Source organism: Sceloporus occidentalis, unplaced genomic scaffold (genome assembly GCF_023333645.1).
Source record: "Sceloporus occidentalis isolate IW3139 unplaced genomic scaffold, rSceOcc1.0.p SCAF_7, whole genome shotgun sequence".
Classification (NCBI taxonomy): domain Eukaryota; kingdom Metazoa; phylum Chordata; class Lepidosauria; order Squamata; family Phrynosomatidae; genus Sceloporus; species Sceloporus occidentalis.
Window position 1 is genome coordinate 42,666,579 of NW_028316987.1, and position 16,414 is coordinate 42,682,992.

General features: G+C 39.4%; 1 protein-coding gene across 8 annotated transcripts in view; it reads right to left on the minus strand.

Annotated features, from left to right (window-relative positions):
* TRAK1 (trafficking kinesin protein 1) overlaps positions 1-16,414 on the minus strand; it is a 94,384-nt gene that overhangs the window by 33,149 nt on the left and 44,821 nt on the right. For 7 of the 8 annotated variants that reach the window (XM_089532750.1, XM_089532748.1, XM_089532751.1 and 4 more), the window contains 5 exons: positions 14,101-14,177; positions 10,186-10,302; positions 5,223-5,323; positions 3,490-3,598; positions 672-750 (listed from right to left, as the gene is read on the minus strand). In XM_089532750.1, the coding sequence (XP_089388876.1) occupies positions 672-750; positions 3,490-3,598; positions 5,223-5,323; positions 10,186-10,302; positions 14,101-14,151 (457 nt within the window). In that variant the 5' untranslated portion in view covers positions 14,152-14,177. Of the gene's footprint in view, positions 1-671; positions 751-3,489; positions 3,599-5,222; positions 5,324-7,967; positions 8,027-10,185; positions 10,303-14,100; positions 14,178-16,414 lie in introns of those variants that run through there. The other variant, XM_089532749.1, reaches the window with a different exon arrangement.

Sequence of the window (16,414 nt, forward strand, 5' to 3'; positions counted from 1 at the left end):
AAAAGATATCACAAAATGACCCCCATGGGGATGTGTAGTCAATTCCTCCACATTTCAGCAGAACATTTTAGACCCAGGAGAGGTCTTCCTTAAAACAAGGATCCAGAAACTGATTCCATTTTAGGGGGAGAAGGCTCTTCCTAGCCCTAAAATGACCCAGAGAACACATAAAGCATAGAGAAAATTATTCCATACACTCCAAGGGGTGCCAGGGGTTATGGGGTGGGGTGGGATAAATACATAAACCCTTCCAAACATTTTTTGTGGCCTGTAGTTTTTTGTGGCCGGGGGTAGCTTCTCTAAGGTCCCCCGGATTGTTCAGTTGGCATTGGACAAGCGAACAGCTTTGCACTGGAGTATATCAAAGAGTGAATCTCTAACAATTTTAGGATATTACTAAATGTTAAATTAGTGTATCCAATTTTTTCCTCCAACAAGCACTGAAGATACAGAAGTGTGAAGATGACAAAAACCTCTTTAGAACTAAGCCCACTGTAAACATCAGCCTGGGGTACAGAAATAAAAACTGTGAAAATGAGGGATTGATGTGTTTGGGGATTGATGCAATTTAAAGCAATGTACACTAGTATGAACATCAAAATGGCACAGAATACTAAACATAATTAGAGTGACCATTCTCTCAAAAAAGCAAAAGAAGATGAGAAACATACTGAGCTCCTTCACACAATCATTTACAAGTTGCTGTTCCTTCTCTTCATAAGTAATGGTTTCAGTCTTCAGCTGGCAGGCCTGTTCACAATATCAAAAAGTCCAAAAGTAAAACAGAATTAATATTTTGTTAGTGTAACATTGTCATATGATTTTAAAATGAAAAAACCTTTCCATAGCAGAAGCTACAATTCTAGGCAACCGGGGAACAACACATCTTTGTCCTCTTCTTCTGCTGTTAATATAATGAGTAATAAGAAACTGCAACTACTAAATGTAATTGCTGAAATTAGACAGACTCTAATTTCAAGATTTATTGTGGGTCAATAAAATACCAAATTTAATCACATTTAAATCTTGCCCATGTACTAATGAGGAGCTATTCTAAAGTGTTCATGATTAAAATATATACACAAAGAGCACGAAAAAAAGTCAAAATGTAAGCCACCAGGTCCTTCAGTGAAGAAATCTCAAAGGAAATTGTACTTATGATTTCCAATGCTGTATCTACGTTCTTGAGCCAGCATAGTGAAGTGGTTAAAGCTTAAACAAAGACTTTGGAGATCAGGATTTGATTCCCTGCTCAATCATGGAAACTCACTGAGTGATCTTGGGCAAGTCATAATCTCAGCCCCAGAAAACCCTGTGACAAGGTCGCCATAAGTTAGAAACGACCTGAAGGAACACAAAAACAGAAACAAAATCTACCTCCTTAGATTTATTGCTAACTGTGAAGTAATGTACACTGGGGGAAATGCTTACTTAAGAAGCTACTGGTGCCTGACTTGTATTTGTCATTCAATAATCTACTGTATATTCTCATATATAAGTCTAGGAATTTTGGTCAAAAAATTGACCCAGCGAAACCTGAGTCGACTTATCCACGGATCAAATTAAATACTGTACTTTAACTCTTATTATAAAAGGAACCATCACCTGGTGAAAGGCAAGAGCATAATCTCTCATGGAAGCACTGATATTCTAGTCTCTCATCCATTCAGCATTTAAAGTAAACACAAACAGTTGAAGCTGCTGGGATTTTGTAAGTTTTGTGGCACAGTTTTCCTTTGCTTCATCCTTTAGATCCTTTGTTACATGCCCCTAAGTTTTGCCCTCAACTTATCCATGGGTCATATGAAAATCCATAATTTGTGACCCCAAAACCTGCTCTCGACTTATACAGGAGGTCGATTTATAGTCAAGTATATACGGTAATCAATTAGCATCACTATCAAACATTGTTTTAGTTATACCAGAATGTGTGTATTATAACCAGTAGGTACATACACTATGTTAATGCACAGTTTTACAAAGTGATTACATCATTACATAGAGAGATCCTGTAGCACCTTTGAGACTAAAAGATGCTAGAAAGATCTCTCTACATACTGATTCTACAGACTAACACAGCTATATCTTTGATTACACCATGGTCATTCTTAATCCTATGAAGGGCAGACAAACTATTTTAAAATTCTCACTAGCAGGAACAATTCTTTTCCTATCACACAACAAAAGAGTAGCAATGATATCCTGAGCTGAGGATATCTGAAAAGTTAGTGGGTTAGGTCTATACTGCACTTTCCCATCATTCCACATAGTAGGAACAACCATCTACCTTGCGTTCTAGTCTTTGGGCTTACCCAAACATAGATTTCAGACACTGAGTGATTAATTTTGGGCTAAGTCAAAACTGCTCTTGGATTCAGTATTGTCTTCATGCTTGGTGGGATGATACACTTCCACCAGGTCATCACTTCTCTTCAGTGCTATCTACTCATTCTTCAGCAGAATCCAGAGGAAGAGGCCAAAAAGCAGCACTTCTTCTTCCCTCCCTGCCTGCAGATCACCCACAAACAGGCAAAAGCAAACATGGCTGCTTCTTCCTCTTGCCACCATAGCCACTTGATCATGTGCTCTCTCCTGAACAGTTACCTTAGCTAGGAGAAGGAACACCAGCTTCTGCTGCTTACTTGCTAATGTTTGTGCTCTAAAACTCAAGGCAAAAGGGACAGCAACTGAGTAAGCACATAATGACAATACTCATTCTTTTTCCTCAGACAGGTCATGGTCAACTGTTTCCAGAGGGACAAGAGAATGAGTGACAAGCAGCACTGACGTGACAAACAGCTCTCTCCCTTTTGTTAGAAACACAAATGGGTCCCATTCTAACCAGTCCACAGTGGGAGAAGGCAACAGTCTTTACCCTATCGTGAATCTATCATGGGGTTTTCTTGGCAAATTTCTTCAAAATGAGTCGGTCTTCACCTTTTTCTGAGTCTGAGAGAGTGTGACCTGCTAAAAGTCACCCAGTGGGTTTATGTGTCCAAGCTGATATTTGAACCATAGTCCAGTACTCAAACCACTATGCCATACTGGCTCCGTCGATACCAGGAAGGATATCGTATAGACAGATCCTTGACAAACTATTTTTATTTACATTTGATATATACTATTATTTAATTATTTCATATATTTCTTAGTCATTTTTCAAGACCACAATGTTTCTTTTTCTATGTGTTAAAATAGGAAAGGGGAAAGCATCATGTGGACACAACTGTCTATCACCTCCAGTACAGGAATAGTTTCAACATCTCACTAGCTTTTAGGATGAACCAGTAGTTAGGCAGGGAGTACTACAGTCCTGTAATATTTGCAAAAATTGTCTCAGAAAACCAGATGGGTAGCTGAAAGGCATACATTATCAATTATCGACTACAGAAAATTATGTACTTATAACTATTTGCCAATGCACATCAATTCTGATAAAAACTGGGGTGCAAAATCATGGTACTTGGAATTTTGGTGAAATATTATTACCTCTGATCTAAGCACGACATTCTCCTCTTCAAGATCCTTAAGTTTCTTTTGAAGAGAATCTAAATGAAAATAGTTCTGGACAGATGAAGATGACTCATTCCTTTTCAATCTGTAAGAGACACATTAAAATGTTCATATTTTAACCTTTTTGTCTGCAGTGTTTGTGATAAAGATACATTGCAGCTAGAGCGAATAAGATTCGAATAGCCGAGGCTGTCTAAGATTCAGTATTTCCATAGGGCTCCAGAAAAGTTAAAAATAAAATTACTAACCTAGCAATTTCCTATATTCTACTTACTTCTCACAGAGAAACTTATATTCAAAATGTAAAAGGAAATCAGCTTCTACTCTCCATATGATATTGCTGATCATGCAATACATGGAAGAACAGAAGAATAAAACAGCAGGCATAAAAGAGAAAGGCAAGCAATTTACTTGAGAGCTGCCCATATACTTAGCAGCCTGTGAACTAAGACTTCCCCTTTCCCACTTTTGTTGTTTAAGAACTGAACAATCATGTTAACATGTGTTTAGAAATGCTGCTGTGTTGTTGGATCTAATTATTTAAAATGATGGCACTTGGCTTGAGCCTGAGCTACTGTTGGTTGCAACAAAAGTGAAATGGCTGACATCTTGATGCAAAAAGAAATACAAATTTGCTGCCACATGGGCATGGTGACCAGCTTTCATCCTTAACTGAGATAAGCTGCTGGGGTGTGCTTGCTGTGTGAGCTTCAGGTTCTGGATGTGATTTGGAAACTCTACCCTATATTTCATTTTTACTCACCAGATCACTGGAAAAGTGAAATATTTAGCCATTGGATTGCTAATCCATTGAATTGCCAATTAAATACACACGCATATCTTCCCACCCTGAGTCCTTGCCATTCAACACACAGATTAACATGTAAATCACTTCCTCCCAACCAAAGATCACACAAGTAAATACACACACACACACACACACACACACACACTACACATTTCCATGCCAACACCCTCTGAAGATGCCAGCCACACATGCAGACAAAACATCAGGAATAAATTCTTCCAGTATGCAGCCACATAGCCCGGAAAACGCACAGAAAACAACAGAGTCTACGCCTTTCACATTCATATAGTGTCACTTCAAAATGGGACCCACTTCAATGCAACTGGCATAATACCTCTTTTAATACAATTTGCATAATTTCATCCTGAAAGAAAGCATTTAACATTCCCTCTCTCTACCCACCTCTGGTAGATTTCACCAGCAAAGAAGGGAAAATGCATGAATACAGTATATGTAGTTGGGCTAACTTTAAAAAACATCCTATTAAATGCTCAGCACACATTAACTGAAACTGATCCAACAGTCTGTAACTTCACAGTGCTCTAAATGCTTCCACAAAACTGTCAACATTTATAGAGTCTACCTCTAGAGTCTTAGTACAAATACTAAGTAGTTTTGCTTTAAAGCGTTTAGCAAAACATCAGTGACATTGCAGCTGGAGCACTAAATTGTGCACTAAACTGTGACTGTGCACACAGATATAAGAACAAGAATAACAACATCTAATAATAAGATACATATATAGGTAGACATAAGCCTTGGAGCTGTGGTATATATGCTACCTCTCATGCTTGTAAGCAATTTTGGAAGCAAGAGGCACATGGTAGTGCCAGATGGGGCACAGCAATGCACAGTCTTCCCATAACATAGTATGATATAGCAAATCCCATCTCAGACTTACGGAGTTGAACAGATAGATTCTGGCTCACTCTCTTCAGCAGCACTGGTATAAAACTGAAGCAGCTCATCTTTCATTGACAGTTCATGACGCAATTGAGAAACCTAAACAAATGAAGAAGAAAAATATGTCATATGTCTTTCAAATACACCTCTGGTAGTTATGTCGACTATTATATGGTTTAGGCTAATAAGTCTAGTTAAAAATAAATGTTCTCTGGAGGGCGGGGGGAATGCAGACCAAGAAATGTAACACCTGTTAGGACCTAAAGGAGGGTAATTCTTGGCCCTTTTTTCATTCACAGTATTCAATTTATCATTGCCTCGTAATAACAATTGTAGTTACTGTTATTAAATAGTAGTACACCAAATAAAAATTTAAAAAAAATTGGTGGTAAACCACACGTGAGAACATATACAACTGCAAGCGAAATACTAAAAGTGTGATTATCTAGGTCTATGTGGCACTTAGTGTGCCCTGGGATAACTATGAGTAAGTTACTTCATCTCAAGGTAAGCCAGTAAAAACAGAATACCACTATTCCTTTACAAGCATCACTTTACATCAAATAATGCTTAGTCTGCAAAGGACGGTGGCTAGTTCTTGGCTGGAGTCCTAACTGCTGACTACATTTACAAAAGCTACAGAGAAGAAACACCATGGATTCCTGCAAGTGTTGCCTCAACACTTGCTATGGCAGATGTCTCCATCTTGAATTAGACACCGATTTTTAAAAAGCGGGGGAAGTGAAGCTCTTGCAAATGAGATGTAGGCAGTAGAAACCTACACATACTCATTCTGTCTCTATAGTCAAACTAAGGCTTAGCAATACATATGCAATGTACAGTCTCATATCTCAATATTATTTTGTGAGGTAGACCCGCTGTAGGTACACTGAGAAAAGAAAAGAGTCCAACAATTACATAGAAATCTTGTTGGTAATACAAAAAGTCTAATGTACCAATTCATACAAACTATTTGGATTTAAGAGAGTTTGTTCTATTATCAAATTAGGTTCAAAAACAAAGGATGGGCCATCATTCTGGGTATGTATCCTGTGTGTTTGCAGATAACCCAAGTGCCACATGTAGCCAGATACAATGTAAGAGAGAAAAAAGAAGATAGTACATACATACAAAAGAAAGATAGTAAAAGAAATAATTTTCATGATGAAGTAAAAATATCTTGTTTATCTTATCGTTTCTCTCAATTTTTCTTTTCTGTTTTTAGAACAGGAGGCCTATTTCCTGTTACAGTTGGCACTTCAGCCCATAAATCAAAATTAGACACACATCAAATTCTGGGTTTAATTTTTGATCCTGAGCTAACTCAAAAAGTAAAGTTTCAATGTTTCAAAATACAGTTAAAATTTAACAACAAAACTTCTTAATCATTAATATGCAGTCCTGGTAAGTGAAAGGTTTTCACCAAATTAAACTTGAAGGTGTGGGCAAAACTCTGAATGAACAGTGTTGCTTTTTTTAAAAAGGGCAGGTGCGATTAGTCACCCCAAATTATTTTTCACATTATCTGGCCTATATAAAAAACGATGTTGAGTATAATGTCACTTAAAAGGAGATTTTGCTCCAAATTATAAAGAGGAAAAGAGGTAGACCCAAAACTATTTTGTGCACATATCAAGACTATGAACTGAATGTATTTTGTTAGTGGCTCAAACTCCTGTGGCTTGAGCTGACAACAGTGAAAAATGGTACCAGTTTTTCTAAGCTGCTCATAAAAGAAATTCTTAAAGTAAATGAAACTAAGAATGAATATAAGGAAATGTGAAGCCGAAGGCTTTCACGGCTGGAATCTATAGTTGTTGGTGGAGTTTTGGGGCTATGTGGCTGTGTTCTGGAAGAGTTTACTCCTGATGTTTCACCAGCATCTGTGGTTGGCATCTTCAGATGGGAATGAGTGGAGTATATATATACTGTGTGACCCTTGGTTGAGACAAAGCAGTTTGCATGTTAACCTCTGTGTTGGTCTGTTGTTGAATGGCAAGGCAACGATTCACGGTCTGCTAGTAAATCCATTGCCTGTCATTGAAATCCACAAACACCTGGACAACTTCAGCAGGAAAGAAAAAACCCTTAAAGTAAAAAAGTTTGGCTACCAGTCATGAAAAACACCAAAATCAAGATCCAGCCCATGCAAATGAAAACCACCCAGAGTCAGGGGCATTTCCCAGCAGACAACTGATCATTAATTAAATGGACACCCTGAGGCCTTGCTATTCAACAACAGACCAACACAGAGATTAATATGTAAATCACTTCATCTCAACCAAGGGTCACAGTATATATACCCCACTCACTCCCATGCCAGCATTCTCTGAAAATGCCAGCCACAGATGCTGGCAAAATGTCAGGAATAAATTCTTCCAGAACACAGCCACATAGTCCAAAACCCCCACAAAAAACTAATATAGAGAAACTCTTTAAAAAAAATCTATTGATACCCTCTGAATACTAGGCCCAGCTAAGGATTTTTTAGTAACTCCCAAAAAGCCAGGAAGGTGTTTCTTGTACCTCAGCTACAAATACCTGAATTTCTCTTAACAATGGAAGAGAGCAAAGATTGGCAGTACCTGCCAAGATGACCCATACATTTGCTTATGCTATTAGATAATACTAAGTGGCTATACCTGCTCTCAGAGGCAATTTACAGTCATTTACAATCCACCGTCCAGAGACAATGTCTGAAGCATGTGGATATACAGTAAAATGTTCACTCCAGTGCACTCACCTCATTTTCGTTAGTGCTTTAAAATGCGTCTGAGTCTCAGTTTTCATAATTTAGTACTACTGGAAAGAGTTGTACAGGGTAGACGTTAGTAGCAATTATTTGAAAAGGAAAGAGGGAAAGGCTCTGTCCTTGAGACAGAAGGAAAAATGAAATTTTAATAGGATTGAAGATAATATACAAAAGGAGGATGTCACAGGACAAAAAGGAAAGTTAGGTTTTGAAAGACTAAGTATAAGGAAATAAAACAAAAAGAAAATAACTGCACTGTGGATTAAATGTCTGGATCACAAGGGTTAAAACAATGTAAACCAGAGACAAGTCAAATGCCCTTAGAGCCTCAAAACAGTCAAATGAACAAGTTCAGCAAGGGAACACACTTAGGAAATATGCATACCTTTCTTGCAGTCATAAGCAAGCACAATTTGCATGTGCCAGATCATTTGAAAATCTGCTAATGTGCAACCATATGTTCCACATTTTTCTAATGGTCTTTACATATTATGACATAGCATTATGTACTAGATAAAACTCAAAGAGAACATTTTTATTACTGAACTCTGAATACAGATATTCTTCCCAGAGAACAAGAGATCCAAACAGCAATTTTTCTTTGTTATATAATGTTCAGAATTTCAGCTCTGGTAATGTTTCTAGATTCCATGGTTGCAGGAAGATATTGAAAGTGTCAGACTGTGACTCTCAGACTTCATCTAGACTCACAAACACACAGGTAAGGACTGAGCTGGAGTGATCCTCAGGCTTGCCTCCTAATATGTCTCTTCCAAGTAATGAAAATGGTGACTTAATTAAAAATGTATATCAGAAACAGACATTAAAAACAAACATCTGAAATGGTCAAGTCACTAGCTGGCACTGCAAAACACACTCTCCTCCTGTCTACCTCTGTTGCTTAATCATACCTAAAAGAAAGTGAGGCAGCACAAGCTAGCATTATTATTCTTTCATAACTGTTTAGTGTGGCTACATCTCTTTCACCATAAAAGTAAATTTTAAGATTTATACTACTAAGGGAGCATACTTTTTCCTCACTAAGGCCTCAAACAGATGGAATAAAAAGACCTCCATCAGGCCACATTGAGGGCATGGCATTTAGATCCCACATGCCCCGAACATGGCCAGAAGCCATGCCACGGCCGCCCCAATCTGGAAAAACTGGGTCAAAAAGAAGCATTTGAAAGCCGTTCCTTTCCAGCAGCCTCCTTAAGGATCACAGCAATGACCCAGATCGGGGCTTGGTGTGTGTGTATGGTTGCCACAGCCCCAGTGCGATTGGTGCCAGCATGGCTGCGCATGCATTTTACCTCCCATCTGTTTGACCTCTAACTTACAACTATATTAGTGAGAACCTATAACTAATTATGTACAAGCTAGGACCTAGAGGAGGAGATGTAAATTTTTGTTTCATTTCCCCCTAATCTTAGCTTATAGTTACTCAAGGAGCAGAGAACCACAAATTCTGGTTAGTTAAACAAGTAGCTGTACAAACCATAGTATAAAGCAGGCTCGCTTTGAAAATGAACACAGTTTCAGATACAGTATGATTTCTGGTCCACACTCAAGGAGCCAAGTTGAACAGAACAACTGAATTATCAGCAAATATATATACAAACACAATACAAACAATGTTTTGAAGAGGTGAGGAACCTGAATGTTGGGCAAGACTTAACGCATACAGTCTGGGCAAGTCTCAGTCTTAGAGGGAGACAAAGGAAAAAGCCCTCTCTGAACAAATTTTGCCAGGAAAACCCTGTGATAGGGTCACCATAAGTCAGAAAAAATTTGAAGGCACACAGCAACAGAAACAAGTGATGAAAAGAGGAGCCATGTTGCAAAGAAGGACAGCTGAAATAGCGGCGGACCTTTTAATACATTGCCTTGATCGCTTTAATTTTTTTTTAATATTATGGTTTTTTTTGCTCTATTCTGTTTTAATCTAAGATGTCAGTTGACTTAGGTCACATACTGGGAGAAATATAGGCTATTAAATTAATGAATAAATGTGGCCCAGCTTAGAAATATTTTTTTAATATTTTGCATAAGTCAGACTGCCCCTCATCTTGACAGTGGTACAGAACAGACAAGGAGAAAATGGCAAAACAAAAGAGCAAATAAAGCAAAACACATTTGATTTCGCATAGGAAAGAGGAAGTTTCTGAATTACAAGCAAGTCACTATTAGGCATGGGTTGTATTCTTACTTCTTCCCTGATATGCTCTACTTGCTCCTCAAGGAATTCATTCCTCTCAGTTAGAGTTTTATTCTTCTTTAATAATGACTGGCCAATCCGAGCAGCTAATTCCAAATCCCGCTCTTTCTGTAAAAAGGAAAAATGATTCATATCAATTACTTATTCATGTAGAAAACAGTCACCTTTTGAAAGGACCAAGTTCATTTATGTTCCTGGAAAAACAAGAAAGCTTGCTTTCTGAAACAAAGAAACTAGTAATTAGTGCTTATTGTTGTTCCTTTTATTGCACAAGAAACAAGCACATAATCTGGGAAAGCTGGTGCACTGTGTGTACGCAAGCAATTGGAGAAAGATAATGAAAGCCAGCTTTATGGCACAATTTGGTGCCTCCTCTGTCAGTGTAAAAGTAAACCTGTAAAGCACTTCCACGAAACTTAATTCATATTTTATAGTCTATTTGCCTTTGTTATTTACATAGCATTCTTTCTAAGTGTTATAATTTGCTTGCTATGGCGGGCTACAGACGGGCAGGGGAAGACGTCTTGGAGGTGTATTCTGCTGAATACGGAGCCTCCAGACCGCCCGCCCCAGGGGCGTGGCTCAGGAGATGGGGCTTCCACATGGGGTGCAGTGAAGACGCCTCACCTGGGGCCGTTTCTGACCCGCAGTTTCCAAACCGCCGCCTCGGAGGACGCTGCAAAGAGAGAGGCAGCTTCCTCACGGGCGGCCAAAAACGGGCCTTTTTTTTTTCCTTTGCCGGCTGGCGGGTGCGCAGCTGCAGCGCTAAGCAGCGGCGGCAGAAAGCCTATGTGCACATTTAAAGTGCCCAAGCCCCTTTAAAACCTTTCCCCCCGCTCTGCCCAAGAACAATGGTGGTCTCCTGCCAGCTGGTGATCAGCTGGTGTTGGCATCCTTGTCCTCTTGCACTTTGCCAGTGTCACCAGCATCATGGATGCCTCCTCTCCTTTGGTCCCCGCGCTCCTGCTGAATCTGCAATGCACAGCCACAGCTGTCGCCGCTGCCACCGCTGTCCCCCTGCCATCCCCCATCACCTCCCTTGTATATATGTAAATATTTACAGTTTTAGTGGTTTTTATTGTTAGGTGAAAATGGCACAGGAATGTGTGTAGGGGTTCACTTTAAAGTCCAAACTTTCCAAGCAGCTCATGCGTACATGTTGCTCTAGGGTTAGGGTTAGGGTTAGGGTTACGAGTCTTAAAATGCGCTGCAGCTGTGCTGCAGCTTCCACACCTGCATGGCAGCTAACGCTGCAATTAAAGCCTGACTGCAAACTGTGCATGTTCCAGGACCCCGACTCATTATGCAATGCAGCTGACTCGAAGCTTTTAAATGGGCAACTTAAATTAGCGGCGTAGCAATTCTGGCGTACCGGTGCAGCAGCTTACAGACGGAGCTGCGCAGCTGCGCATCAAATGGAAAAGAAGCGGAGAAAAGCAGCACCTTTTTAATGCCGCTTCTTCCCGCTTGGGGCGTGCGGGGGGCGTGTTCATGGCGGCATTCAGGTAAGGCCCGTCTGAAGCCTCTACCTTCATGACGTCATGAATACACCCCTTTTTGCCCATCTGTATCCCACCATTGTCTCAGTAGCCCTTACAACAAAATGTTTGATAATTAGTCAATGTTACAATTTCAGCATTTTAGGTGCAGAACTGAGGCTGAGGGACTAATATTCTGTAGTTTGTGTGGTGCAGTATTAGGTGAAAAGAGAGAGGAAAATGCTATATCCCCCCCTCTCTCTCTCTGTTTTTCCATACAATTTTTTGTATTGCACATTGCAAGAAGAGGGATTGAGTTGCAGGGATTGTTAAGAGGTGCCAGATATTTCAGCATCACCAGTGAAAAAGCTTCATTGGGTGCACATTTACCATATGAGAAACTGTGTCTTTTATCTAAATATAGTAACTGGCACTACATGCATTTCACATGCATAACTGAGGCAAATATTTCTAGTGAGCTTTGGAAGTAGTAGTAGAATGTTCCAAAAGAGTTAGGGGCTTATATAGGCTGCCCCGTTACTGGCTGGATTGGGGCTGCGGCAACCTCATGCCACAGCCCTGATCCAGCCTCTTGAGAATGCAAAAAGGAACCTCAAAAGGCAGCTCCTTTCTGCACCCTCCAAGGGGCACCATAGCCATGGCATCACAGCTTTATGACACCCCTTCAGTGCAGCATCATGTGGAACCAGAGGGGCATCATGATGGTGCATGCCATGTGAACCTGTGCATGCCAAAATGGCACGCTGGGCCAGGGTTAGGGTGTCCAGCATGTGGATGCTGCACCCTAACTCTGTCCACAGGCTGACACAAAGTGCCAGTCTGTATAGGGCCTTACTAAGTACTTTATATAAAAAGTTTTCATTGCACTGGTAGATATATGTTTATGACACAAGAGCTCTGCAGTTATTTGTTTCCAATAGTTCAAAAAGTGTTAAAAAGAGGATAATAGCAAGTAAAGCTCAGGAACCTGGATAAAGATAGTAAATTAACATCACCATCCAGAATTTAGACTGTTTGCAGCAGAAACTGAATACAGTCATCCCTCCCTATCCATGGGTTTTTATTTATGGATTCAAGCATCCACATCTTGAAAATATTCAAAAAGAGTATAAATTCCAAATAGCAAACCTTGATTTTCCATTTTATATAACGGATACCATTTTGCTCTGTCATTATTATCTCAGCTGCTCTGAGAGCCTTTAGGGCTGAAGGGAAGGATATAAATACTGTAAATAAATAAATAAGATTTAATGGGACCTGAGCATCCACAGATTTTGTCATCCACGGGGAATCCTGGAACCAAACCCCAGCGGATAACAAAGCCCCACTGTATAATTGGCCCTCTGTATCAGCAGGCTACCCATCTGCAGATGGCCCTACCCCATTATTGTTACTGGCGGTACATATACGCAGCTGCACCAAAATGGCCGCATGCAGGTTGTACATCCACTGACATTAATGGGACTTGAGGTCATATGTTTTTTACTATCCATGGGGTGGGAAGGTTTGGAATGGAATCTCCACTGATATGGAGGGCTGACTGTATATTTCTGGGTAGAAGCTCCCTTAAGGAAAGCATCTAATTATTACTGAAAAAGTGGTCTAAACGTATCTGAGAAATATACTGCTTGTTTGGCCTTCCTACACACTGCTGGCCTTTCAGGTTCACTTTAAAGATGGTGGTAAAGTTATTTAATCAAACTTGAACATGTTGATCAATAAAGTAGGTTGCCATCCTAGCATAAAGCTTTGAGAAGTTAACCTTAACAGTTATTTGATCAATGCTGCTCAACTTTTTTTTATGGTTTCCCACTTCAGCCTTAGTTTTACATTGAGTTACTCTTAGATCTGTGGAATTTCAGTATGATATAATCCATGTCAGCATCCCTAAAATTACAAGAATGCCTATGATTTGAAAGATACACTGATGGAAATACCATGAAAGTCAGCAGGACTTATTTTGAAATAAATATGCCCATGGTCAGGGTACCACAGTCACAGAATTTGCCTAAAGCCAGGAATCCATCAGCAATAACTTCATATTTATTTTCTCATAATGAATTCAGTTTAATTTTGTATTCAATAGAAGCAGATCAGAATGAATGGAAATTATTCTTTAAAATGTATTGGCTTAGGAATTCTATCTGTTATTAATTGTTAAACAAAAAAGCCTTCAAGCAGTTGCTTGACCAGTCTTGTTGGAGCTATCCTACATCCCACTGCTTTTAATGAGTTTTAGCCTTATCTAACGTGAGCTCTACTGTGTTCTATTCTAGTTATTAAAAATGAAGTACGGCATCAAATATAACACCGTTTACTTCATACTTTTCCTGCCATTGTTTACCTGCTGGCATTGGAGTATCTTAACAATTCATTTTGTTTTTCTGCTTGAACATTGGATACTTGCCTCTTCAAGAAGACGTGTAACAGCATCAATGTCATTGTATGTTTTAGTCATCTGGCCCACTCTTTCAGCACATAAAACTAGAACAAAACAAAAGAAATAATGCTTGTTACTCACATGAAGTAACCAATCTTCTCCCAGTCTGCTGTGGAGGCGTTTCAAGTAAATGGGCATGGTGTAGTGATTTGAATGTGGGATTACAACTCTGGAGACCAGGGTTTGAATCCTGGCTTGGCATGGAAACCTACTAGGTTACCTTGAAAGATTCTAGAGCAGATCATTAAACAGGGAGTCTGTGAACATCTAGAAGGCAATTCCATAATCACAAAAAGTCAACACGGGTTTCAGAGAAACAAGTCATGCCAGACAAATGTTATCTCTTTCTTTGATAAAATTACCAGCTTGGTAGAAGAAAGGAATGCTGTGGATACAGTATGTCTTGATTTCAGTAAGTCCTTTGACAAAGTTCCCCGTGACATTCTTGCAAACAAGCTAGTAAAATGTGGGCTAGAAATGTAACTGTTATATGAATTTGTAATTGGTTGACTGGCTGAACCCAAAGGGTGCTCAACAATGGTTCTTTTTCAACCTGGAGAGAAGTAACCAGTGGGTTCCCACAGGGCTCTGTCCTGGGCCCAGTGCTATCCAACATCTTTATCAATGACTTGGATGACAGAATTGGGAGCATACTTATAAAATTTGCAGATGACACCAAATTAGGAGGAGTAGCTAACTCACCAGAGGACAGGATTAAAAATCAAAATGACCTGAATGGACTAGAAAGCTGGGCCATAGCTAACAAAATGAAATTCAACAGGGAGAAATGTAAGGTACTGCACTTAGGGCGGAAAAATGAAATTCACAGATATAGGATAGGGGACACCTGGCTGAATGAGACTACATGTGAAAGGGATCTGGGAGTCCAAGTAGACCACAAGTTGAACATGAGTGAACAGTGTGATGCGGCAGCTAAAAAGGCCAATGCTATTTTAGGCTGCATCAATAGAAGTATAGTGTCTAGATCAAGAGAAGTAATAGTGCCACTGTATTATGCTTTGGTCAGGCCCCACCTAGAATATTGTGGCCTCTTCCAACTCTATGATTCTATGATTGTAGAATCACTATACTTTTATTGATTTATTGACCATAGAATCACGCTGGAGGACCTACAAATGCCGACAGAAGTATTTACTTAAGGAACGTCTAGGTACTCCAGCACAACTCCATGGTCAAGTTCTCACAGAGTTGCGCTGGAGGACCTAGAGATTCCTAGAGAGAACATATTAATCAAAACCGCAAATAATCAACTCCTCAAATGTCAAAGCTGCAAATGTGGAGGACCAACAGTAGTCTTTTTTGCCTTTCATTTCCCTTAACAGAGTTTTTTTACTGGGTGGGCAGAGGAGCCAGCCATTAAAAACCACTGAAGCAAAAGCCTGTCAGTGTGCAAGCAAAACTAAATATTATGTCTCCTTTTCCTTACTTCTCTGGCACCTTACGTGCTATATGACCTTCGCTGCATATTGACATTTCATTATATCTGTGACCATCTTAAAGCCATTTCTTCAGAACTCATTAAGAAAACACGAAAGAATCAACAGCACATACCAAACCTTATCAATTTTCTCTGAGGCAAATGACCTTGGCTCTGCCCATGGGAGTGTCCCATTTATGATATAACTGCCTGCATTACAAATGTACATGATTATAGTTTTGTTGTTGTTATTATAGGTCTAGATGTCACAGTGGAACTGTGCCCTTGTTGAAGAAGAGATTTCTGTTGATCATCCAAATATAGTATAGCAAGTGCAGATGAATATGGTGTGGGAGGGAAGGTGGAGCATATTGTGGGAAACATCATGTCTTCAAAATAAACGCTTATGTTATTAGCATGTGCTTCCTTAGATTTTTTTTTTTAAGAGTAAGAGTTTACTCCATATTTTCAGTGTGATACCTTTTGTACAAATTGCTTCAACTGCAAGAGAATTTCGACAATGTAGAAAACATAAAGACTGCCATATGTGACAACTGCACTGATAAAACACTGAGCTATGTTGCCATGTAGGAATTTCATCAGTATTTGAAGTATTGTGAGATCAGTGGTGGTATCTGGACTATGAAAAAGCCTGTTATACAAATTGATTCTGGGTTGCAGAAAGGGTTATTCAAATGTCTGCTACAAAATGGCTTAGGACCATGGTTTTATGTCTTCCACAGCTGGTAGTGGTCAGCCTCTTTTCTGCTTTATAGCCTCCAGATAGTACATAAATTTGAAAAAGAAAGGCTATGAAAATTTCAACAAATATTAAACTCAATA